This window comes from Rhinoderma darwinii, chromosome 3 (assembly GCF_050947455.1).
Source record: "Rhinoderma darwinii isolate aRhiDar2 chromosome 3, aRhiDar2.hap1, whole genome shotgun sequence".
Taxonomy (NCBI): Eukaryota; Metazoa; Chordata; class Amphibia; order Anura; family Rhinodermatidae; genus Rhinoderma; species Rhinoderma darwinii.
In genome coordinates this window covers 179,871,929-179,899,046 of record NC_134689.1, presented here as the reverse complement: position 1 = coordinate 179,899,046, position 27,118 = coordinate 179,871,929, and the positions used below count along the sequence as shown (strand labels likewise).

Here is a 27,118-nt window from a genome sequence, read left to right as displayed (position 1 = left end):
TGCTTTAACCAGCAGATGTGTTGTATACCATTGCATCCTATGTAATCTGAACCTTAATCAGGTTGGAATAAGTTAGATTGATGAAGATTATTATTTGATTGTTTGCATGGTCTATAATCATTCATTACAGGTTATTTAGCATCCATCTGATGCTCCCTGGACTGACGTCAGTGGTTGACTAATGCAGAGATGAATGGTTTTCTAAGGAAACTGTTGTCCGACCTTATTTTTACTTTATCCTTCTCTACCAAGGTCCAGTTAATGTCCTTTGTATTTGGTCTTCATCAATCTTATTTTAGAGAATAGGGATCTAACCTTTGTGACTGACAGAACCTAAAATATACAGTCTCATTACAACTCTGATGGCCTCTCTTTACGAGGACTCAAATGCAGCACAGAAACAGCATCATTGGTCACAAAACCAACATTAAAAAAAAGTCAACTGTAACAGTATAGAAAACCGTTACCGAAAAATACACAACTTGCTGTGAAAACAGAATGTTGTGTACAATAACTAAACTGGACATCATCTTGGTGTAAAATACTTACCCCACCATGATCCAGTACTGTTTCTCTCTGCCGGCATCTCATCGCCAGCTATAGGTTTCGTTTTAGCTATCCTGTTATGCATTTTACCGGTCTCTAACCTTGTACTTAATCCTTACTGTAGTAACCTGTTTTGTCCCTCTATATTTAGCGCATACTCAACCGTGCTGCATCACTATTACCCTACCCTGGATAGCCTGACTACCCTCGTGAACACCGCTTCTGTACCGTATTGCCAACTGTGCTACATTATGAACCCTAAAAGACCGTACCCAAAGTAGGGGGTAAAGGGAGGTACTATAGGTGAAAATGTGCCACCTGGTTGGTTTCTTCTCTGGATATCATAGAAACCTACTTGTAACACTTGCCACCTAAGTCATAAGAAAAGAGCCTCAGGTGTTTGCACGAAGTAAAGGATATTCTCTATACCTATTCAAACTTCTGTATCATCTTAAAAGATAACTCAGCAAATCTTAATATTGTTAACACAAGTATTAGAGAGGATCTTAAGTTCAAAGTTTAACATGTCACCCCTGGAATTGGAATTGTTTTCATCCAAGTCCTTTACAACTTCATTAGGAAAGAAAAAAGAAGGAAGCTAAACAGCACCACTTCATCCTCAAGGTTTAGACCTTAAGGAACATTCCCTAGCATTGTCGGCCAGGAAAAGTTTTTCTTTAGAGCTTCTGGTCGGAAGTATACACTTAAATTTGATCTGTACCAAATGGAATGGAACATCGAAGAAGAATTTAAAAGATTGCCTTGTAGATGTTGGCCCATATGGAGGTCCAATAGCTTTAGTGAAAAATTATTTGATAAAAGAGAGAGCCAGCAGAACTGTGTTGGAGATTTACTCAGCTTCCGGTGTCCTTTTATCCACTATGACATTATAAACCACACAGATTGTGTTTTTTTTATGCTCTGATGAAGACTCTGGTCCGGTGTCGAAACACACCGCAGCTATAGAGCAGAACCTGGCTCGTCAATGTACTACACAGATGTCTCAATAAAAGTGTAATGTTTAATTTCCCTTTAACATCCCCAGCTTCCTCTGGTGATTACAACAGATTGGCTGACCAGTTCATCTTCACGGGTCCTGTCCCAAACCAGACAACCCCTTTAAGCATAAGACTAAAGGAGTACGCTTTTGTAAAAAAAATTAAATACATACATTTACTTCAAAATATGTAAATTTTGTATTCTACTGTCAACAATCCAATCTTTCTTTGCCTTTGTACAAAACTGTAAACCAACCTGAATTTCCAGCTGTTGAACCACTTGCATCTGGACTCTGCACTGAGCCGTACTTCGGTCATCCAATGCATGTTCATTGTTAAGGTGCCTGATTAAGACACAAAATATAAATGGTAATTGATTAATATAAGTTGTATCCCAATACAAAATGGTTGCATTGTAAAAAAAACAACAAAAAAAACAAAAAAACAACCCTGATTAAGAAATATTTTCCCCAGTTGAATAGTCAAGCACATAAATGCCAGGAATGACACATGACTGCAAAAATGTATGTATGTGAATTAAAAGTAAATAATTATGCCAACAACATTTAAGAGAGAGATGGTAACAGTTTATTTTCCATACTCAAATAGCAGCAACATTTGTCATAGTATATCTCCTAAATCAATATTTACAAATATAATAAGAATAAGTTCCAAATTCTGTTCATTTGCATAACTAAAATTGTGGTGTTTTGGATTCAGCAAATAAAGCTTATTTACTGACTAATGAAAAATTATGCAATGTTTTAAAATACTTTATGAAATAATTCCTCATGCTTTGCAAGATCTCGGTTTGCTGTAATTGTATGAGATCATTCATTGGTTACTTCTAAGGGATGACAAACTTTCCTGGTCATATGATGATGAGACAGGTACTCAGCTTGTTATAGTTACAGTAGAGTTATCAGAGCTCTCTTGTTACAAGCTGTGCACCTTTATGTATTTATCTAGATGTGTATACACATAATTTTCAAGGATTTTATATATACATACACTATATGGACAAAAATATTGGGATACACCTATTAAACATTAAATTCAGGCAATTTATTCAGTCCCATTACCACAGGTGTATAAAATCCAGCCCCTAGCCATGCAGTCTGCCTTTAGAACGACCCATTCTTTCACAAATGTTTGTAAAGAGCTGACTGAATTCCAGCGTGGTATTGTAATAAGATGCCACCGGTGTGACAAGTCAGTTTGTGAAATGTCTTCCCTCCTAGATATTCCCCAATCAACTGTGAGTGACATTATTGCAAGGTGGAAGTGTTTAGGAACCACAGCAATTCAGCTAAGTGGCAGACCACGTAAAGTAGCAGAACAGGGTCACTGAGTGCTGAGGCGCATAGTGCATTTAAGCCGCCAATTCTCTGCCAACTCAATAACTGCAGAGTTCCAAACCTCCTCTGGCATTAACATCAGAACAAAAACTGTGCCCTGGGAACTTCATGGCATGGGTTTCCATGGCCGAGCAGCTGCATGCAAGCCTTACATTACCAAACACAATGCCAAGCGTCTGATGGAGTGGTATAAAGCACGCAGCCACTGGACTCTGGAGCAGTGAAAACGTGTTCTGTTAAGGGTCAATGTGCCATACAAGTTAGCTGCTATGGGGTTGTTTTTCAGAGGTTGGCCTAGGCCCCTTCTTGCCAGCGAAGGGAAATCTTAATGCTTCAGCATAGCAAGACATTTTGGACAATTTTATGCTTACAACTTTGTGGGAACAGTTTGGGGAAGGCCCTTTTCTGTTTCAGCATGACTGTGCCCCAGTGCACAAAGCAAGGTTTATAAAGGCATGGTTGGAAGACTTTGGTGCGGTAGAACTTGACGCCCATACAGAGACCTGACTTTAAGCTCATGAAACACCTATGGGATGAACTAGAACTGAGAATGTGAGCCATGCCCTCTTGTCCAACATCAATGTCTGACCTCACAAATGATCTTCTGGATGAATGAGAAAAAATTCCCACAGACACACTCCAAAATCATGTAGAAAGCCTTCCCAGAAAAGTGGAAGCTGTTTTAGCTACAAAGGGGGGACCAACTCTATATTAATGCCTATACAGTACATTTAGAATGGAATGACATAAAAAATTCTGTAGGTGTAATGTGTAGGTGTCCCGATCATTTTGTCCATATAGTGTATGTATATACGTGTTCAAAATTATTATTAATTATACCAGAGCAAATCGGTGCCAAATATTTTTGGCATTAATGACATAGCATACCCACACATGTGGAAACAGTTGTTTAGCTTTATTTTTTAAATCAAATAAAATTAGATATTTTCTATAGAAGGGGGAAAAGTGAAAAAATTGCTGCACCAGGTGTTTGTGAAATGCTGTAGCTAACTAACTAAGCAAGTACTAGCTAAACAACTGTATTTAACTGCAGTAGTTAAATCCCACAAGGAACAGTTTACTTTACTATTTATTATATACTGTATTGCACATAACAATTACTGCTATGGCTTTATAAGTAGAAAAATAAAGCTATAAAATTGAGGGCAATATAATTCACTTTGAAGCCAATTTAAACCACATATTATTGGAGACACTGTTTTTTTTGCCGTTGAACCTTTCAGTATTAATCTGCCGGGCTGAAGGAAATTCCTCTGGAGACAATACAGACCAGTCAGCAGACTCAGGCCTTTCCGTCATAGCTTGCAACTGCAAACCCATTGATAGTACCGAGTGCCATATTGTGCTGACAGTCATGCAGGGCAAACACTAGAAATACGAAACGATCTGCGGGATTGGAAAGCTTTGACTGCTAAATATAAATTTGCTGATAATTCCAATTTTAAATTTGTCAGTGTTAACTATGTGTCCTCTCACCAACAGATTTACCTGAACATCATGCCTTTCCTAAATATATTATAGGAGCTCAAGAACTAATCAGATATAATACTCTGAGTTGATAAAGGTGGGTTCTCCTTTCAGGACCCTCATCCATTAGTCAGAGTTAAAATCGTCTATCCCTCTGGAGGACTCAAAACATCTGTACATTGGATTTCCACTTTGGTGGCGCTGTAGGGGAATTGAACAATTGCAGCTGCGTTCCCCCACAGATTACAGCTGATCGCTTGGGTAAAAGCAGTAGGACAGTCTGTAATCAGTTTATCATCAGGGAACCCTTCTCTCAAAAGCGGGTCTTGCCAAGTGAACAACCCCTTTTATAATGAAGACACTGAGGACTAATATCTGTTACTGCGGCTTCAGTGGTATAAATGTTTATTTACATAGTACTCATAAATATGCGGAACTCTGGAAACTACAGTAAGTAGAATGCATGACCTTAGATATAAGTTCTCATTAGCAAATCTATTATTAAATGTAAGCTCTACATGGACTCTGTTATTTAAGACATTTTCTTATAGAATCACTGTAAGGGAAAAGCTAAAACACTTTTATACAACAAGCATTCCAGGGTGGACCACCAATGAATATTAAAAAACCGGAAGGGTTGTTGTGCGAAACAAATTACACTGCAATGGTGGCGAGTACGCATTAGGTTTAATTTTATAACAGCTCCTGATCAATAATGCATGTACTTGAAATTATTTAAAATGTATGCATGAATATTTTTACCTTTTTATGTTCGAAACGTAGATGAGGTAACTAAATAAACAGTAAAACATAAGGGTTCAGAATATGTATAAATAAATATATTAAACATTGCTTTCTATTTTCATATAAATGTTTTACTGGAATGTGTTAAAAATTAGCAAAGAGGGGGTTTATTTTTCCCCTTGTCAAAAAGGGTGTTGAACATATTTCTTATAATTTTAAATAAAATGTGAATTTGAATTAAAATTAGATTCTTAGGCACAAAATGTGTGAGTCTTAAACATAAGGATATTAGTGCTGATTACAGAAGAGTCTTTTGCATATATTGTGTCCTGCTTATTTTATAATCGGCCCTTTTAATGCATGCTGCACTGCATTTGAAAATAGGAGTTAATACTCATTGCTCTGGTAACATATCTATTCCCACACATGAGAGATAAAGGCACTAATACTCGCTCGCAGATTAAATGGGAGAAAGGTACAGAAAAGACTAAAACGTGTTATTTTGACTGCAAAGGCTAACATCAAACTATATTCTGAACAAGACATAAATGAACATGTATATAATACAAATTCATGAAAAAAAATAAAAATTTAAAGCAACGAACAGGGCCTATCTGTACAAAAATGACTTAAAACATATTTACATTTTAGCGACCCGCTCTTGTCATATGTTTAGAGAACAAAAAAAAAATGTGTGCATTTAACTGCTCAAGTCCTCATATTCAGTTTATCTGCGCTGCTTTCATTAGAATAGAGAGACTGTAGAGTATAATAATAGTCGGTGCGGTTTTGTCTTGATTGAATTTTTCAGAGGAATACAAAAGAACCTTGCCATTAAAATAGTCCTTTATTCTCCAGCATGAAGGCGAAAGGTTTTTAAAGTGTTGTGATGTTCAGTAATGAGCCTCTATCTAAATTATCATTGGTGACAAACTCACAAAGCACTTTTCGAGGACACATAGTTATGAAATGCCAGAGCTGCCACTTTCTTTCTTGTAATTATAGGCTAGCTTGCAGCCCTTCAATGATCATTTATAGAACAGCCTCCAGTGGATTACCGAGAACTTGAAAAACACATACATACCTCTGCCACATCTTCCTTCTCCATTCTTTGCTATTGTTTACTAGTGATATGTAAAATAAGAGCCTATTCATTCCCCTACTTAATTATGCCAATCAAAGTGCAGGAATGGCAAAGGATACAAATGAAATGCGGGAAGATTAAGTAAATAGGGTCGGCATTAACATAAAATTATAAATTTATATACTTAAAACTATTTAATGTCAAAAATATTCTCTTTTATGTCTTTCTATCTGTCTCAGGTATTACATATTGCTGTTAAAATATTCTCTATGATTTATAAATCAAGGATAAGATAATATTGAAAAATGAGGATTTCAAAATTTTTCCCAGCTCCTACCTAATTGCCGTTTCAAAATGCATATGCAAAGGGACATTTCATTAATCATTTAATCATGTACCTCGCAGGAAGTTCTAACTAATGTTGCAAATACCCTTTTCATATGAATGCTCTATAATGCTATCTTATGTATTTGATATATAGCATATGTCATAAATTACGCTGCTTCAAAAAGGACTAAATGAGTGGTTATCCTTCAAGATGCTTATTACAAAAAACCTTATCAATTTCTATTCTTTTTTTTTTTATAATCTATTGCTAGCTCTATTTCAGTTTTTTATTTTTATGAGCCTCCAATAATGCTCTCTCGGAATGGCAAAGGTCTGTAAATTACCCATGCAATCACTAACACCATTTCACAGACCTGTTCTATTTCTGCTGGTCTGCTAACAAGACGATTACACACAAATTACTGAATGTCTATGAAATATTTAAATGCATTCTACTCTACTATGCATTAATAAGAGCAAAGCAAGCTATGGAATTCTGGTTAGATCCACTCCCTAATGTCCCCTAATGAGCCTCTTACTGTGACTGCAGTTCAAACAGAAAGGTGAAGAAAAAATGCAAAGGGTTCCTTCAGAAAGGCAGTGTGAACAAACAGTGCGCGAGCCACTTCTAATTTATGGGTCACTTTATAGGTATATTGATTTTTGTTTTGAAAATGGAATAAATGATGTGGTTGACTGGCATTCTTTAAAAACTGCATGAGACTGAGCGAGGTCTTAGCCTCATGTACACAGTGTGTAAATGTGAAGCCTTTTCTTTCAGCAGATATTTATTAAGAAGTTAACTACAAAACACAACAGCACCTAGGAGAATCTGTGAGTGGCATATACAACATCAGAGAAACTGTAAGTTCTACCTCAGTATACTGGCTAGGTTTGAAATCCATTTTTAGATCCATAGAAGTCATTTCAATTTAGACAAGACTGATATTGAGGCACTTCACTCATATCTATCTAGGTCCAAGTGATGCACAAAATATTCTCCTGGGATTTATTACACTGCCTGAATTTTCCTTATGTATGTGTATGTTCTCTAGTCTAATGAAGGTCATGCATAAAAAATGCCTGAGATGAGAATTGGTGTTATATGGACCATATAAATGGTGCAGATATGTGCGTCAAATTTACTGGATCTTTCAGAAAAGAGAGTGCAGTTTAAGGCCTCTTTCAGGCGAGCGTATTTTGCATCCATAGTCCAGATATTTTTGTGGACCGTAATGCCAAGCTAAGATTATTAAACAAGGTTATTTACATGGGCGTATAAAATATTTTAATAACGCAGCATGCGCTACTTTTATCCGTATTGGAGATGGAATACGCCCATTGAAGCCCTTGGAGAGTGATTAAAATGCGGATGCATCCGTTTTTCAAAGGGGTTGTCTTATGTCATTCAATTTTCTCCCTAGTAGACAGCCCATCAGTATTACAGATATGCAATACTGACGACTGATGCAATATCCGTATTACGTACAGTTACGAATACACTCGTCTGAAAGAGGCCTAAAGCTAATTCCAGCTATGTGCGGCCGCATCTCCCACTTGAAGTGGGATTGGAGACTTAGCCGGTAGAGAATAGGCAACTATATAACGGTGGAAGCTTTCCTTCAAAGGAGCTTTCTTAGGTACATCTCCTTTTGACGAGAGACCCTGCTGCACTCGTAGCTGGAGGTGCACTGTATGAACATAAACATGTCAAGAATCCAGAGTAAACTGACAAATAAGTTATAACTGGTCTCATGAGCAACATATTTGCAGGAAAATACCTTTGATGTATTTATTAATTAATGTTTTAAAAAGCGATTAGAAAACGGTTATTGCTCAATGTTATGCAGCGTGCTTGAATGCCGAAAAACATTACATTTTATCTCCCTATCAGTTCATGCAGTGATACCTTGAAGGTTACGTTTTTTTACCTCTTTTGGAAAGAAGATCTGTGATGGAATTGCTCTGACATTCAAAATATGTTTCTGAAAGGACAGACCAGCGTAGTACTATATATGCAGGAAATAGAGCTATTCCCAATCGAACTGGTGCAACCAAATTGCAAAACTGCATTGCCAATGTACAAAAAGAATACCTTCTAGCATGAAGTGTTTACAGTGACACTCGACCTTCGACTAATGTCTAAAGAAAACCGGTCACTAGGTCATATAAGTTGAACTGGTTATCTGAACTGAATAGCGGTGTCTTCATAAATCCAATGCATTTTTATTTATTTTTTCCCGTTTCAGAGATTTTTTTTTTTATTAGACCCCCCTGTTCCAGTGATATGGCCCACTGTTGTCTTGGCTCCCTATATGCTAATTTGTTGCAGTTAGCCAACTGGGCAGAGCTAGTTTCCCTGCCTCTGATGCTGACCAATCAGCACAAGGCAGCTTTTAGTTCATGCCCTGTTGGCGAACTACAACAAATTAGCATATACGGAGCCAACACAAAAGTGGGCCATATCTCTGGAACGGGGGGCGGTGTACAGGAAAAAAAAAAAAGTACAAAAATCAGGGAGACTGTGCTATTCAGGTCAGTAAATTATTTCAGCTTGTATGACTTAGTGAAAGGTTCTCTTTAACTTTATCACACATGCTTTTGAAGCTCATGAAATACTTTAGTATTTTACACAATGGGGCAGATTTACTAACATTTAGACCACGTAAACTTAGACATGGCAGTCAGAAGGTACGCCTAATTTATCAAAGTGGCACACACTGTATGATAAATTGGTCTTATCTTTCTAGACAGGTAAGGCATTTTTCCAAATATCACCTCTTGATTGTCTTTGTTTACGCCAGTTTTTTTTGCATTAAAACTTGAGGCACTTTGGCTCTTTCATCCAGGCCCCTTTGACTAAGTCATGCCCCCTTTTCTAGACACTTTTGAAAGTGTCTAGTGAAGAGCTAAAATCTGTTCCAGCTGGCACAAGTCAATAATACTTTTATCTATAATTGATTTTCCCCGGAAAAAAGGTGCAACTTAGGACAGAATTCTGGCACAATAGGAAAAGTAAGTATGCCCCAATATGCTTTTTGTTTTAGATGTTTCTTGTTTTACAATGTTAAATGAATTGTTTCCCCTACAAAACACAAAAGAAAAACAAAAAGGGGTAAACTTTACAAAGAGATTACTACCCCAGTCCATTGCATAGTCTATTCAGGTGAATAAGTATCACTCAGCCTCACTAAAGTAAACTTTTCCATCAGGTGGTATAGAGGTAGTAGATGGACCCAGGCCCAGGAGCTTGATGCAGTTAAAAGCACCTCTGCCACATAAGAGGACACCAGTATCATAAGCAGCTCATGGTAGAGGGGGGGGGGGGGGGAGACGACAAATTTCATGGCAATATATACAGTGCGTAATCTTGTCTCTAAAAAAGGTTTACGTTAAATTTATATTGGTTTTCACTTCCCATTTAGCAGTTACTTCATGCCATTGCTTCTTAGTCACGCTGCTAACTTCAATAACTACAGGACTAGCTTAAATGGCATTATTGAATTATCGTGAAAAACTTGTTATTTATAAATGGTTAATAATGTCTGCTACTTGCTAACAAAACTGCCACAATAGTTTATTTGCTAACATCGATTTACGCTCTTAACATTTCATTAGCTTTAGATCTGATGGCATGACCACTTACAAACCTATTCTATAAATAAGAGGAGCATCTGTATAAGCAGACTTTCACATATAATATTTCATGATAAGCTGTAAAGGTCTAAAATATGAAATATGGTCCACAATTACTCTGTGCAGACTGGTGAATGGAGTTCTTTCTCTAACTGATTTAAATGGCTAGTTTAAGCGATGGAAATGGCCTCTTTACCTGCTTCACTGTAGCACTGGGACCATTTATCAAGTTAGGAAAGCGTAAGCAGCAAAACTAGGCTAATTTGCTTTGAACGTTTTTTACGTCTGCCATAGTTTTGTACACTTATGGATTCTCATACTTTTCATATTCAATTGTATATACAGCAAATACTAGACAGTAATGTGTGACTGTAAAAACAGCAAAATTAGGTTGCTGTATTTTTCATAATTTTACATGAAAATCATTCCATGTATTAAGCTTCTTAAAGGGATCCGGTCACCAGCATTTTAGCTATAAAGCCAGCAATACCTGGTGAAAGTGGGTGAAAAATCATTGTCATCTAAGCTATAAATATGTTCTAAGTAAGCTCTGTAGCTTTAGTATTCCGTTTTTCAGTGGTCCCACACCGTATGCAAATGAGCAGAAAAGAGTCAAATCTTCATCTGAAAAGAGTCAGATTTTCATTCCTCCAGCATCTCAGAGTGGACTCCACCTCCTTTTTGATTGATAGCTCCTTAGCCAGTCAGGGCCGGACAGGCGGTGGCAGTGGGCGTGGTTAAGAAGCTGCATCCCAGAGGGAAAAATAATTACCATAAAAGGCGGGAAAAGTTTAAACGACTATATTTACTGACAGAGGAGGACTTCAGGAAAGAAGAGAACAGGAATGAACTCTGGACAGCTGCAGCCATTGAGGGGTCAGGTGAGTTTAACAGGTAAGATGTTGATGACAGGATCCCTTTAAGTTAAAATACTTTATCCCTTTGAACAAAAACAAATGGCAGCAATGGAAGCTGCAGGTGTGCTCATCCAAAAGGTTGTCCTGGGATCTGTAGTTCCTCAGTTGGAGTGCAGTCGGAAGAAGGGGGCTTGCAGGCAGGCAAGGATCCGATAAATAGAAGAGTTTTTGGAAGAAATTTCTCAGCACATCCACATTCAGAAAGATATAAAAAGAGCTTTTTTTCGGGGACACAGGTGGGACGTGTTACTGCTAACGCATTTCGAACGGAGTGTACTTACTCAACATCAACCAATCCTGAAACATTTAAGGTCAGAAAGGAACTACCACTTTTTTAAGGAGCAAATTAATTAAGCTGCAGGGTTGCGGCAGCCATACCTGTACATAGAAGCTAGTTCACACCAGTTAGATCAAAAAAACATGCGGTATTGCACTGGCTTATAGGAAGAAACCCATAGTACATATGAATAGAATTGAATGAAGGATGTCAAACATAACAAAAAGTAACAAAGAATATATATACAGTATGAATGGATATGTAGTGAAAAAAACCCATATATTCTTTGTTACTTTTCGTTATGTTTGACATCCTTCATTCAATTCTATTCATATGTACTATGGGTTTCTTCCTATAAGCCTGTGAAATACTGCATGTTTTTTCATCTAACTGGTGTGAACTAGCTTCTATGTACAGGTGTGGCTGCCGCAAACCTGCAGCTTAATTAATTTGCTCCTTAAAAAAAGTGGTAGTTCCTTTCTGACCTTAATTACAGGATTGGTTGATGTTGATTTTAAAACACATGTCCTAACTGTGTTACGGTATGCTATGAGTAAGAACACTCAGTTCGAAACGCGTTAGCAGTAACATGTCCCACCTGTGTCCCATGGACTTTTATTTTATGTAGAAATAAAGCTCTTTTAATATCTTTCTGAATGTGGATGTGCTGAGGAATTTCTTCCAAAAACTCTTCACTTTATCCCTTTGGTGACATTCGATGTACATGTATGTATGTAAGTATATATTATGTATGTATGTATGTATGTATGTATGTATGTATGTATGTAGCGGATGTCGTCAGCTACATAGGGGATTACTCAGATCCCATTCATTTAACCACTTAGATACCACAGTCAATATCAACGGCAGAATTATCAGACATCGGCATCCCGTGATCGGGTGCCGATGGAATGTCATGGCAGCCGTGGGCCTAATGAAGGCCCACAGATCTGCTATCTTGGTCCTCCAATTATGCCCAGAGGCAGGGCTAAATATAAGAATGCAAAATACACTATATAATGCAATACATAAGTATTGCCATGTATTGTGCAAGCAATCACATGTTGAAATCCCCCAGTAGGTCCAAAAAAATAGTGTAAAAATTAGTTTTATATGGTTTGTAAGATTTTTTTTTTTATAGTTCCTTACAAACCTTAATAAACTAATTTCTACTTTTATATATATATATATATATATATATATATATATATATATATATATATATATATATATATGCACACACACAAATTAAGAGTTCAAAAGACCTACATTTTTCATTTTTTTGTAAATAAAATTAAACATAATAGGTATAGTTGTGTCCGTAAAGATCTGAGCTATTAAAACATAACATTATTCATCCCATATGGTGAACATCGTAAAAAAAGAAGCAAGGAATGGAATAAAAAAAGTGATCATAAGTCATAAGTACCCCAAAATGGTACAATTAAAGACTACAGCTTGCCCAGCAAGAAATAAGTACTCACACACCTCCATCGATGGAAAAATTAAAAAAAAAAGTTATGGCTTTTAGATTACGGAGACACAAAATATTTTTTTTTAATAATATCTTGTGTGTAAAAGTTATAAAACATAAAAAAAAACTGTTATAAAATAAAGTTAACATGTCATTTTTACTGTGTGGTGGGTGACCACCGTAAAATAAAAAACCCAAAAAAAGGAATTGCTGTTTTTTTTTTTCCATCCCACCCTATAAATTATTTTAGGTATATTATACAGTACATTAAATGGACTGAAAAAAAAAAAAAAGTTATGGCTCTTGGAAGGAAAAAACATTTTTTGTAAAACTGAAAATTGGCTGTGTGATCTATCTTGAGTGAATACATCTTAAAAGACAAAGTGTGCCCCAACATGCTTAACCCCTTCCTGACATTTGTATGTTACAGCTGACATCCATCTGTAATGGCAGGAGCCGGAGCTAGCTCTGATTCCTGCCATTAACCCCTTAGATGCAGCGATCGAAATCGAACGCTGCATCTTTGTGGTTGGTAACAGATCGGTAGCCCTGCCATGCTATAGCAAGGCTGCCGACTGCTGCTATGGCAACAGGAGGCCTAACAATGGCTTCCTGCTCTGCCATTACGGAAGCAGATTAGGCCCTGCCCAGTGGCGAAGCCTAAGCGACTTGCTGTCAGTGAATGACTGACAGAACTAATACATTGAACTACATAGTTAGTAAAATGCATTAGAAAAAAAATCTGACATTTGGACCTTCAAGTCCCCCAGTGGGACTAAAGAAAGGTGTAAAAAGAGGTGTCAAAAATATAATAAAAGTTTCAAGTAATAAAAAAAAACACAATTGCCCTTTTTCACTTATCAAGTCCTTTATTATTGAAAAAAAGAAATAAACCATACATATTTGGTATCGCCGCGTCCATAACGGCCTAAACTATAAAAATATTATGTTATTTATTCCACGCGGTGAACGGCGCAGTAAACAACGTAAGAAAAAATGGCCTGAATTGAATTTTTTGGTCACTTTACCCTACAAAAATTGGAATAAAAAGTGATCAAAAAGTCGCTTGCATCCAAAAATGGTACCTATAAAAACAAGCCCTCATACAGCTCCATTGACGAAAAAATTAAAAAGTTATGGCTCTTACAACATGGTGACAGAAAAAATACATTCTTTTTACAAAAAAGTAATTTTATTGTGCGAAAAGTTGTAAAACTGGAATCGTACTGGCCCGCAGAATAAAGTTAACTTGTAATTTATAACGCATGTTGAACGGCGTAAAAAAAAAACAGTAAAAAACTATGCCACAATTGCTGCTTTTTGGTCACCTTGCCTCCCAAAAACATATGCAGTTGTGCAGGCCCGAGGGGAACATTTTTTCTGTTTCAGGAGGTGATTTATCAAGGCCCTAAAATTAGGGAAACAGGAAGGTTAGAACCCAAACATATCTGCTGGAAGCGAGGGTGCCCGTATTATACCAAGACAACACTTTCTCAGCAAAATTCCCCAAACTGCAAAGGTGCGGAGTGTGGACCAAAAGGGGGATAAGAAAGGACTGCTTCACAGCGTAACACACATCTATGTATTATATTACCCCATTATTATACCTCCTGACTATGCCCCTGATGTACTCTGCCCAGCTTACAAATGCCCCCACATTATAAACTAAAATACCAGTAAAACTCCAAACAAAATTACTACCAAGCAAAATCCACGCTCCAAAAGCCAAATGGTGCTCACCCCCTTCTGAGCACTACAGTGCGCCCAAACAGCAGTTTACTTCCACATATAAGGCATCGCCATACCCGGGAGAGCCCTTTTAACAATTTTTGGGGAGTGTTTCCAGTGGCACAAGAGGGGCATTACATATTTGCCACTGAAATGACATATCTAGGGAAAAATTCAAATTTTTACTTTGCACTATCCGCAGCGCAATCATTTATGGAAAAGACCTGTGGGGTAAAAATGCTCACTACACCGCTTAATAAATGCCTTGAGGGGTGTAGTTTCCAAAATGGGGTCACTTCTTAGGGGTTTTTTATTATTTCACATCAGAGCCCCTGCAATTGTGAACCAATACTTTGTAAATCGCCAAATTAGGCCTCAATTTAACATGGTACTCTTTCACTGCTGAGCCTGGTCGAATGTCCAGGCAAAAGATTAGGGCCACATGTACGGTCTTTATAACACCGGGAAACACAGAATAATAAATTAGAGAGCTGTCTTGTTATGGTGGCACAAGCTGGGCAACACATATTGGCATATCTATGGAAAAAAATCAAATTTTCACTCTGCAACATCGAATACACACTAATTTCTGCAAAACAGCTGTGAGGTTAACATGCTCACTACACCCCTATGTGAATACCTTGAGGGATGTAGTTTCCAAAATGGGGTCCCTTCTTGGGGTTTCCACTGTTTTGGTCCCACAGGGGCTTTGCAAATGCGACATAGTGCCCAGAAACCAATCCAGAAAAATCTGCACTCCAAAAGCCTAATGGCGCTCTTACCTTCTGAGCCCCGCCGTGTGCCCAAACAGCAGTTTATTACCATAAATGGAGTATTGCCGTACTCGGGAGAAATTGTTTTACAAATGTTGGGGTTCTTTTTTTTCTTTCATTATTGAGAAAATGGAAATGTTTTAGCTAAATTTCCGTCTTATTGAAGAAAAGGGATTTTTTTTTTTTTTCACTGCCCAATTCTAATAAAGTCTATGAAAAACATAAAGGGGTCAAAATGCTGACTACACCCCTAGATTAATTATTCACGTGGTGTATTTTGTGAATGAAGTTACTTTTGGGTAGTTTCCACTGTACTGGTACCCTAGGGGCTTTGCAAAAGCAACATGGTGGCAAGAAGTCAATCCAGCAAAATCTGTGCTCCAAAAGTCAAATGGCGCTCCTTCTCTTCTGATCCTTGCGGTGTGCCTAAACCGCATTTTTTGACCACATATGGGGTATTTCCGTACTCTGGAGAAGTTGTTTTACAAATGTTGGGGTTCTTTTGTTCCTTCATTTGTTGAGAAAATGAAAAATCTTGAGCTAAATCTATGTCTCATTGAAGAAAATTATATTTTTTTTATTTTCACTGCACAATCCTAATAAAATCTATGAAACACCTGTGGGGTCAAAATGCTCACTAAACCACTAGATAAATTCCTCAAGGGGAGTAGCTTCCTAAATGGATTCACTTTTTGTGCGTTTTCACAGTTTTGGTCCCTCAGGGGCTTTTCAAATGCGACATGGCCTCCGCAAACCATTCCTGCTAAATTCGAGCTCCAAAAGCCAAATGGCGCTTCTAAGCTCTGCCGTGTGTCCAAACAGCCGTTTATGACCACATGTGGGGTATTGTTTTACTAGGGAGAAATTGCCTTACAAAAGTTGCGGTGCTTTCTCCTTTAGTCCTTGTGGAAATGAGAAAAAATGAGCTAAATATTTGCTTTGAAAAAAATTTAGATTTTCATTTTCTCTGCCTACTTCCAATAATTTCTGCAAAATACCTGTGGGGTCAAAATGCTCACTATACCCCTAGATAATTTCCTCAAGGGGTGTAGTTTCCAAAATGGGGTGACTTGTGGGGGTGGGGTTTCCACTGTTTTGGCATCACAAGACCTCTTCAAACCTGACATGGTGCCTAAAATATATTTTCATAAAATGGAGGCCCCAAAATTCACTAGGTGCTCCTTTGCTTCTGAGGCCTATGCTTTAGTCCATAAGCACACTAGGACCACATGTGGGATATTTCTAAAAACTGCAGAATATGGGCAAAAAATATTGAGTTGCGTTTCTCTTTTAAAACCTTCTGTGTTACAAAGACTAATTATTAAAAATGAATTTCTGCAAAAAAAAACAAAATTAAATTTGTAAATTTCACTTCTACTTTGCTTGAATTCCTGTGAGAAAGCTAAGGGGTTAAGAAACTTTCTAAATGCAGTTTGAAATACTTTGAGGGGTGCAGTTTTTAAAATGGGGTGACTTATTAGGGGTTTCTAATATAGAAGGCCCTCAAAGCCACTTCACAGCTGAACTGGCCCCTGAAAATATAGCCTTTTGAAATTTTCTTGAAAATGTGAGAAATTACAGCTAAAGCTAAGCCTTGTAACGTCCTAGAAAAATAAAAGGATGTTCAAAAAACAATGCCAATCTAAAGTAGACATATGGGCGATGTTAGTTAGCAACTATTTGTGTGGTATAATTGTCTTACAAGCAGATACATTCAAATTTAGAAAAATGCTAAGTTTTGAATTGTCTTGCTAAATTTTGGTGTTTTTCACAATTAAATACTGAATGTATCGAGCAAATTTTGGCAGTATCATAAAGTACAATGTGTCACGGGAAAACAAAGCATTCCGAAGTTGTTACTACATAAAGTGAAACATATCATAATACTTTTGTATGTCTGTAATTCCCAGAAAACACCCTTTAAACTTTTCTTTATTTTGATTCTGATGATGCATATAGTATCATTGATATCAGCATATCATAACTTGCTCCGTAAATGTAACTGGTACATAACCACTATATACCTTGTAACTTTTTCACCAGACCTTTATATTATCTTTTTGCTTGATCTCAAGTGTCAAACAGCAACACAATTCCACTGAATAAAACGGTATGATCAAGTAGGGAACTAATTTTGTTCTTTGACACTCCACACAAAATAGGCCTGTTTAACACAAGCGTATCTGTAAGCTTCCGTATTACAGATCCGTAATACAGTATTTCATCAGTTTTACAGATCTGTATTATTGATGGGCTGTCTCCTATAGTGATAATTGAATTGTATAAGACAGCCACTTTGAAAAACGGATGCAACACAAATGCAATACGGATGACATACAGATGCAATACTGATGCAATACGGACCAATCACAAATGCATCAATATTTTAATCACTCCCCATAGACATCAATGGGCGTTTTCCAGCCACAATACGGATGAAAGCAGTGCATGCTGCGTTTTTAAAATATGCGAGTATTTTATGTGCCCATGTAAATAGCCGCATTAAATAACATTTGCTCCACACCAGCTGGGTATGAACAGAGTATTACAATGCTTCTACAGCTAAAGTCATAGAGGCTAATTATATCAATTTTATAGGGAAGAGCTATTTATGAAATGCCCTACTACTTTCTGAAATGGTCATCAAAGTTGAAGATACACTCTAAGAAGGTGACATGTCCTGTTTAAGCATTTTTGTTTCACAACTCTAAACATTAAAATGAATTCCTTGTCAGATAACACAGGCAGTGGCTTTACAACTGAAGTGTCTTGAACATTGAGCATTTCCCATTGAATGCTATATGTCACTACAAGGGTTTAGAGTGTTGCATTTTCCCGGGGCCCTCTTCTCGGTATTAGGCATGTAAACATGTCAAACTTGTATGTTTTCCTCTAAACTACGCATATTTCTTATGTACTGTAGTACCGAATGCTGCTTGCGGAGTATGTATTTTTATTGGTATCCATAACTCAGAAAGATTCAGCATTTTATATGGCAGTGTATTATTGGAATGGGTTTGTAAATATTCCTCACCTTAGTTACATATATTATGATTACAAGTTTGGACACAAGTGAGTCAGGTTCAGTCTATCATTATTGTTAGCCGTGTTAATCTAGAACAATGCAAATTAAAATCCCTGTACAGTATGACAAGGAAAAAACATTCCCAAATCCATGCATGGCAATCCGATTAAATCCAGTAATTAATAACCTGGAAAAAAATTGTTGTAGATTCACACACTTAAATATTGTATGGAAAGAGTGGTTATCAAAGTGGTACATGCTGTATGATAAATTTGGCGCATCTTGCAAGACATTTTAAACACTTCTCTTCCTTATGCCAACTCTAGGTTGGCTTAGTTTACACCAGCTTTTTGTGCCAAAATGTTAGCGCATGGCGATACAATTAATCCATGCCCAGTGTTTACTAGACCACGCCCTTTTCCCACTAAGTCCCACCCCCTTGTCGCACACGCAAATTTAGGTCATCAAGTATATGAACGGTGGAGGTCTGACACCCGGACGATCAGCTGTTTCTCCTGTCTCCGGGCAGCGGATGTCCATGCCGGAAACAGATGACTTTGGTCGCAGTATAGCAGCCGTGCTGTAGTACTAAAGCTCTGCTCCCATACAGTGTACTGAGCCATCTGCTTCTGACACCAGCCACTGCATAACCACCAGTGCCTGTAGACAGCAGCACAGCTGATCGGTGCGGGGTGCAGGTGTCGGACCTCCACCGATCATATACTGTAGATAGGTCATCAGTATGAAAAACCACCGGTGCCCGGACAACCCCTTTAATAAATGTGGAAACAGCATGTACACCTGAATTCTCATGCATTTTGAATAATAAATCTGCCTTATGGTTTGTGAAACCACCCTTTTACAGTTTGTTTGTGGACCACACATTCAGTTTTTAAGTGCGTTTTACTTTGGAGCTTGTTTTATCATTGAAATGATAATTAGGCCAAAGTGACACAAATAACACTTGCTGTATATAATATACATTGCATATAGATGCTCTGTTTGAAGGTGCACACGCTAATATATTAGGCAGACAATTACAAATCTATAATATGTTCTTACACACAGCCTGTAGTCTGGCCTCCACAGGCAATTTATAGAGTGGTCCCACAGAAACCACAGGTGCATTCATTTCTAAGCAGATGTCCTGTTTCAGAAAGATCACTTTTCCTTAATGCAAGAGCCAAGGGAATGGCAAATTTTGCAATGTCCTTAAAGGGAAGGTGTCATGATGTTTTTTTATTATTATTATTATATGGATTTAATAAAATCTAAACAAAAATTGTATTTATTAGTGTTGTCACTTTCTAATTTTTACTGTATTCCAACTTTTACTTCTCTATGGGGCTGCCATTTTTTTTTTCATCTCTGTATGTGTCGATTAACGACACATACAGAGATGGAATACAGTACATACAACCCCATAGGGAATGCAAAAGGGAGCCGTTCCATTCTCAGAGGCGTACACCGTCTGTGTGGGAACGGCACATGCGCCGCTCCCACACAGACCAAAACTAAGCTTGTTCGCAGAGCGAAATCCGGCGCCATTTTCATGTGGACTGGAAGCCGCTGCCGGTCAGTAAGATGATGACTTCCGGACGCGGCTTCCGGCCATATGTTCAGGCGCAAGGAATAGGAGCGTAGACCAGCGGAGGCGGCAGGTAATTTATGTTCGTGTATGTGATGTGTGTATTATGTTTGTGTATGTGATGTGTGTATTATGTTCGTGTGATACGATCTGCTGAGCCCTGTATCTTCAAATACATAGAGTCAAACCCCTCCTTCTCCTGGCACTAGCCAGAAGAAGGGAGGGGGGATTGTGTGAGGACACTAGAGGAGAGTGTGTCCACCCCAAATTTGCAGCATAAATCAATGAATTTGCTTTACCACAGTGACCATGCTGCAATTTTGGGAACTGCTCCCTCTAGTGGCCAGCACATGGAAATGTTATAAATTAGAATCTAATTTCTAATATTTCCTGACTTGTGAAAAAATGTAAAAAATTAAAACAATGTGTAATCACTCAAATACTAATTGTTTAACTGAAAAAAATATATATAATAATTTCTAGTGACACATTCCCTTTAAATATTAGCTTGTGTACCTCCAAACTCAAACTTTAGATGTATTTGAGTATGGACATCCCCATGATATTCTAAAACTGCTATGCTCGTTGATGGAGATACACCAACTTAATGGCCTACCAAAGTCCCAAATGGAGACCAGAAAGCAAGCTGTGGTATATATTGTATGTAATGTTGGGCTTCTGTTCTCCTCTATGCTGCTGATTGGTCAAGAGGGATCACCTCTTGCCGTTTATTAGGTGTAGCTGCAACCATATCTGTGTCCTATAGATGTCCCAGGTTAAAGGTGTCTGAAGTATGTCATTATTACAAGATTACGGATCTATATATGTTTTATATTTGCCATATTTATAAAGTATATTGGTATATGTGATAACAAGTGTACGTCTTACAAGTGCAATTTAATTGTGTATGAATATGTAAAAGTAGGGTGAGGAAATCTCACATTTAAGTATAAATTCACCAGATAATTCTAAATGTAGCACTCTACGATGTGTAATGATTGTTTGTATAATTATAACAGAACAAAACTATTTAAGTATTACTTCAGATCTCAGCTCCAGTGCTGCTCCAACATTTGTTAAATCATACTTTCATTTCCAGCTCATATTTTGAATATGGTGAAGGAAGAAACATGGTCGTTGCCGAATGTTAATAAAGGCTTATATACAGACATTTTACTGAATAGTTTTACAGAATGTCTAGGGAACACTTGACGAACAAGCTAGATCCATGGTGGATACACACCTAAGGATCCAGTACTATAAACTTTCTGTCTATTCTGAACCAGTACCATCAGGCATGACATGACATGGCTTGTCAGCTGCTCCAGCTGAACATATAAAGTAAATTTATGTTAAATTAAACTTTGCGGGTGGGGTGTTAAATTTGCCCTGTGGATATCAAGTCGTTTACTACACTTAAAAATAAAAAAATAAATCTACTTCCTTTGACATTCGCATATAGTAACTTTTTCCAGAGAATGTCATGTGCTAATTCATTACAGATAGCCCCCCCTTTTGCTCCCACTGATGTACCCAAATCATTGACTAAAGAGATATTGAAGACCAGATTGGATATGTACTTAGACTGCACCAGACTGTATATAAAGGATAGTGGACCTGCAGTTGTTCAACAGCGATCCCGATAGATTTACTATTAGATGTACTATAGTTCTGTGAAAGACTGGGCAGTAGGTAAGATTTTAAACAGTCCATAAATCTATTTAACTCTATATCTGGATACAAATGTTTTGTGAGAAGAACATATTCATCTCTATGGCCTGTGGACAAAGTAGAGATGCGAGAAGAAAAAAATAAATCAATATTTATACATAAAAAGAGCAGCACTTAATTTACCCTAGTGTTACTATTATCCAATTCTTGTTATGTTTTGTAGTTATGGTGTCGCAGCCCTATATCCCACAGATAGTCTACCATTTGTAAACACATCTTTTTGATGTTTCTGCCAACATCCTGGCAACAAAGCAGTGCCATTTCAAATAAGCTAATTAACTTAATTGTTGATGAAGCATGAAACAGTTCATTCACCCTGTTAACCGCACCATGACAACACAAGATCTTCAGCCTGTGAAGTTACTCATCTTGAAAAAAATAAAATAAAACCCTCTGGCAAGTTCATTTATACATGTTTTTTTTCTGGATACATTTTTACATTTGAAAATGCATGTTATTGTGAGCATGTGAATACATTATAAAAGAGCAATAGAAGAATGTATGTCAGATAATGACATAGGGAAGCTCCCAGTATACTGCAATGTCTAGCACTTAAAGAGGCTCTGTCACCAGATTTTGCAACCCCTATCTCCTATTGCAGCAGATCGGCGCTGCAATGGAGATAAGAGTAACGTTTTTGTTTTTTTTAAACGGGCATTTTTGGCCAAGTTATGACCATTTTTATATTTATGTAAATGAGGCTTTCTAAAGTACAACTGGGCGTGTTTAAAGTAAAAGTACAACTGGGCGTGTCTTGTGTTCGTTACATCGGGGCGTTTTTACTTCTTTTACTAGCTGGGCGTTGTGTATAGAAGTATCAGCAACTTCTCTTCACAACGCCCAGCTTCCGGCAGTGCAAAGACACAGCGTGTTCTCGAGAGATCACGCTGTGACGTCACTCACTTCCTGGCCCAGGTCCTGCATCGTGTCGGCCACATCGGCACCAGAGGCTACAGTTGATTCTGCAGCAGCATCAGCGTTTGCAGGTAAGTAGCTACATCGACTTACCTGCAAACGCCGATGCTGCTGCAGAATCAAATGTAGCCTCTGGTGCCGATGTGTCCTCGCTCGTTCGACACGATGCAGGACCTGGGGCAGGAAGTGAGTGACGTCACAGCGTGATCTCTCGAGAACACGCTGTGTCTTTGCACTGCCAGAAGCTGGGCGTTGTGAAGAGAAGTGGCTGATACTTCTATACACAACGCCCAGCTAGTAAAAGAAGTAAACACACCCAGATGTACGCACATAATACACGCCCAGTTGTACTTTTACTTTAAACACGCCCAGTTGTACTTTAGAAAGCCTCATTTACATAAATATAAAAATGGTCATAACTTGGCCAAAAATGCTCGTTTAAAAAAAAAAAAAAACGTTACTCTTATCTCCATTGCAGCGCCGATCTGCTGCAATAGGAGATAGGGGTTGCAAAATCTGGTGACAGAGCCTCTTTAAGCAAATCAGCTAAACTGATGTAAAGAAAGGGCTAAAAGTTCTAGATAAGGATACGGTCATGAACAGAAGAGGACACGATCATCCTGATTTTAGGCTTTGTCATTGAAAGGGCACCATGATAAGTAATGCTTAAGGTGTTTTTATTCAAGCATTTGCACACTGGCATCCTATTCTTTTACGTGGGGGGTTCCCATTAGCATTTTATGAAACAACTAATGTTGTACAACATCAGACCTACTTGTACAAGTAGTTCTCCATTGTCCTTACTGTAAACAAAATTTAGGAAAAACCTTTTTCATCTAAAAAACATTGGACTTTTTCATGATTCTATAGTGCTGAAATCAATGGAGACCAGACTGGACAACTGGTGCAAAAATCAATTGAGCAATCCTGCAAATGAAAAACTACAGTCTAAAAAAAGGCCAGTGTAAATGCACCCATAATGTATACGGAGACCATACAAACAACAAAGATTGATTTTAACACCCCAAGTGATTGCTGGCATGGCCCAGAAGCTTATATCAGATTTTAGGATGCAATATCGATGAGCACTGTTCAATGCACTATTCAGTTTCACTGAGAATTCCCCATAAAAATGTAAAAGTAAACGTACTTTAGAAACTGTCCAAAATCTTCACAAATGCTTTCACAGCCTGGCCACTTGCAGACACCATGACCATAGAGGGTATGTGTAGCCCCAGTCTCCTCATGTGACGAGCTGTAGTAAAAAGAGAATAGAATCCGATTAATCTCAAAAGCCATAATCGTTGGAGTCTGCTAGCGCCTGTCAGGTTACAATCACTGACAAACAGGTCAAAACAGGTCAATTCAGCACAGAGCAGTCAGAAAAATTTAATCGTTCTGTTGAATAGTTCAACTGCCAAGGCAGGATGATGTTCCAATTAGGGAAGAAATAAAGCCAAAGATGACTTCTAATAAAGAAAGAAGAAATTACTATACACGAGTGCATGGTAATTCTGGCATTTGACCTCTACTTAATATATCCATGGTGATATATCCTAGCTTAGTAAACTAACAATGCTATTCTAATATACTGCACAAAAAGTCTGCTTTCCGTGATTAAAATGAATGATATTGTCATGTTCAAAATAGGTATTAAAAAATAAAAAGATGAAAACACCAGTTTCTAACAAGTCTGACTCAAGAATATAGTTTCCAGAGTGAATGGGCTCTTACCCTGCTTGTACTGCTCAAAAAAGGGTAACAGACTTGATAATAAAGGATGTCGAGTTTTCAGCGGTTGTTGAACCTGACCCATGCACACATATTGCTCCACAAAGTCCAGTGAATTTGCTGCCTTTGTACCGAGTGAACATTAATTTAATATTTGCCTCTCTTGTATATTCATGTCGAAGAATAGTGTGGCACAAAATAACATTCATTGTATAATCAGATTATTTTCAACTATTTAGACACATTTAGAGATTTTTTTTTATTATTAGACATTTACTAATCTTTAGTTGTCTGTGTTGTCTAAGGTCAGCTTCATGTACCGTGTACAATTTAGAGACCAATTTTCATACTTGTAAACAAATCCCAATGTTACATTTTTTAAATTATGCAGGTAATACACCCAACTTCTAACACCCTCAATGACGTTGAAGTCTGAGCCACCAGATGCTTTTGTGCACAACTTTCACAGTCGTATGCTTGGGTTTGTAGAATTCACCTTTTCCCCAAAGAAACATTTTTTAGACTGTATTGCATGATATATAATTATTAGTGTTTATCTCCAGATATTATTCCATTTTTACTGATGGCCATAGAGATGGTTCAGAAAGCCTTTCCTTGTTTCAGCAGTATACTTACTGCCTTCTGTGACTTCTAAACATCTACATTTTAGATTTATCAGTCCATAAAACCTTACTCCAGATCTTAGATGTCAAGATTTAGTGCCCTAGTGCAAATCGTTCTTTTTTGTCCATTTCCTTTTCCCAGTAATGCATTTTCACAACATCTTTTCAGAGCCAAAAATGTAAACATAGAAGTTTACAAGGCTGATAAGGTGTGTAGTTGGCTGTATAATGTTAGTGTCTCTTTGAAGAGTAACAACGTCAGTAACACCTGTAACTTATTGGCTTTAAGATTGGAGGAATGATAGAGTAAAAGTTGCAGTGGGGTGAACAGAATTAGAGATTTCAAAAGTTAAATACTGATAGACTAATTTTCTGAGAAATATATGACTTTACTTCTTTTTTTTTTTAAATGTAAAAATTAAATGGTGTTCCCTAATTTTTTTTCACAGTACTATATTGAGCAGAACCAAATCTATCATACAGATGTGTCCTCCCTTAACTTTGCTTGAATATCAGTAAGGACTCCAATTTCTTAGGATACAAATTCTATACGTTCTTGTGCCATGCAGTAAAAAATACAGTGCAGGCATCCCTTTGATCCATTCAGTTTTTTTTTTATAACATGAGAGCCTATGTAACCTTGCGCATCCCGGGATATGTAAAAGCCAAGAGAAAAGTTAGGGGAGGACACATCTGTATAAGTTTTTTTCTTTTGGTACTGTGATGACTCAATGATTATCCTATGCCATATCATGATCTATCTATCTATCTATCTATCTATCTATCTATCTATCTATCTATCTATCTATCTATCTATCTATCTATCTATCTATCTATCTATCTATCTATCTATCTATCTATCGGTCCTCTTTAGTAGCGTATATAATATAACATAAGGCTATGTTCACACGCTTAACTAAAAAAGTCGGAAAATACGGAGCTAGCGTTTTTCGTGACGTTTTTTACGCCCGTTTTTGGAGCGGTTTTTCTATAGTCAATGAAAAACGGTTCCAAAAACGTCCCAAGAAGTGACATGTCGAAAAAAGCCTATGTGAACATACCCTAAGAGTTTGGAGTTTTTGTTGCATTTGGAATGCATTTTGGATATGAAATGTTTCCCTTTTACTGCCTTTTTCCAAACACATCCTATTATGAAAAGTATAATGCAGTAGTAGACATATTGCAAATTGTGTGTACAAGAGTAAATTGAACAAAATTATGCAACGGAGGTTAACAAAGTTAGCAGTTAACAGTTTTCAAAAAGTCTGTGACGCATTACATTTTCTTACCTGTCTCGTCTTGCATTAAGCACTGAAGACTGTCCATTCACTAAGGAATGATGAGTTATAGGTGGTGACGCTTTGGAAGTGGTGGAGGAGGTAGTAGAAGAGGAATTGTTAGTAGTGAGGTCTAACCCTCCATGTTTAATGCCATTGTCTTCTATACTGTGAACTCCAGTCACCTCTTTCCACAACTGCTGTATCTCTGCAGGGCTTAAACCAGCTGTAAAATAGAACAGGGCCTTATTAATAAAATCATGGCCTTTTCACAAGCCTGAAGTTGTACAAACAATAATGAGAGTTTTAAATATGAGGCCAAGAAAAAAATATTTATTATTTATATATGCCATTCTATGTGTTTATCATTGTCCTTTTAGTGTTTTCCTGAAATATTTCAGACATTGATTTGTTTTCACTCATAAAATGTTAAGCCATTTAAATACTTTGAGATCAGCAAGACTTAAATTTGCCATACATAACGGTCAGCAGATTCAGCCAATGAGAAAATCATTGAATAATCCAAGATCTAAGGAGGAAGCACAACACAGTCCCACGATATCTGCCGTTGCAGGAAACAAAGATCGGCATATTTGATTTTAACCTATTTGATTGGGCATGTTTATGGGGAAGTCATTACCTTTAAGATAGTTCATTTAATTAAATATTTGTGGGCAGATTCTGACAAGCCTGCATAATAGGATCTGCAGGCACTTTAATTTTTGAAGTGGGCCATAGAATTAGACTGTCCAACTATTCTTATAAAAATTGGCAGGATCTGTCATCAGATATCTAACGTCTATGGTCATTTTTAGAACAATGAGGTTTTCCAATCCTCCAATTAATCTAAAAATGCAAAGAATAATAAGAAGAAGAAC

General features: G+C 37.4%; 1 protein-coding gene across 19 annotated transcripts in view; it reads right to left on the bottom strand.

Annotated features, from left to right (window-relative positions):
• FOXP2 (forkhead box P2) overlaps window positions 1-27,118 on the bottom strand; it is a 239,439-nt gene that overhangs the window by 48,747 nt on the left and 163,574 nt on the right. For 11 of the 19 annotated variants that reach the window (XM_075857099.1, XM_075857098.1, XM_075857109.1 and 8 more), the window contains 4 exons: window positions 26,253-26,466; window positions 23,760-23,864; window positions 5,153-5,182; window positions 1,801-1,888 (listed from right to left, as the gene is read on the bottom strand). In XM_075857099.1, the coding sequence (XP_075713214.1) occupies window positions 1,801-1,888; window positions 5,153-5,182; window positions 23,760-23,864; window positions 26,253-26,466 (437 nt within the window). The remainder of the gene's footprint in view (window positions 1-1,800; window positions 1,889-5,152; window positions 5,183-23,759; window positions 23,865-26,252; window positions 26,467-27,118) is intronic. The other 8 variants (XM_075857116.1, XM_075857103.1, XM_075857104.1 and 5 more) reach the window with 1 other exon arrangement.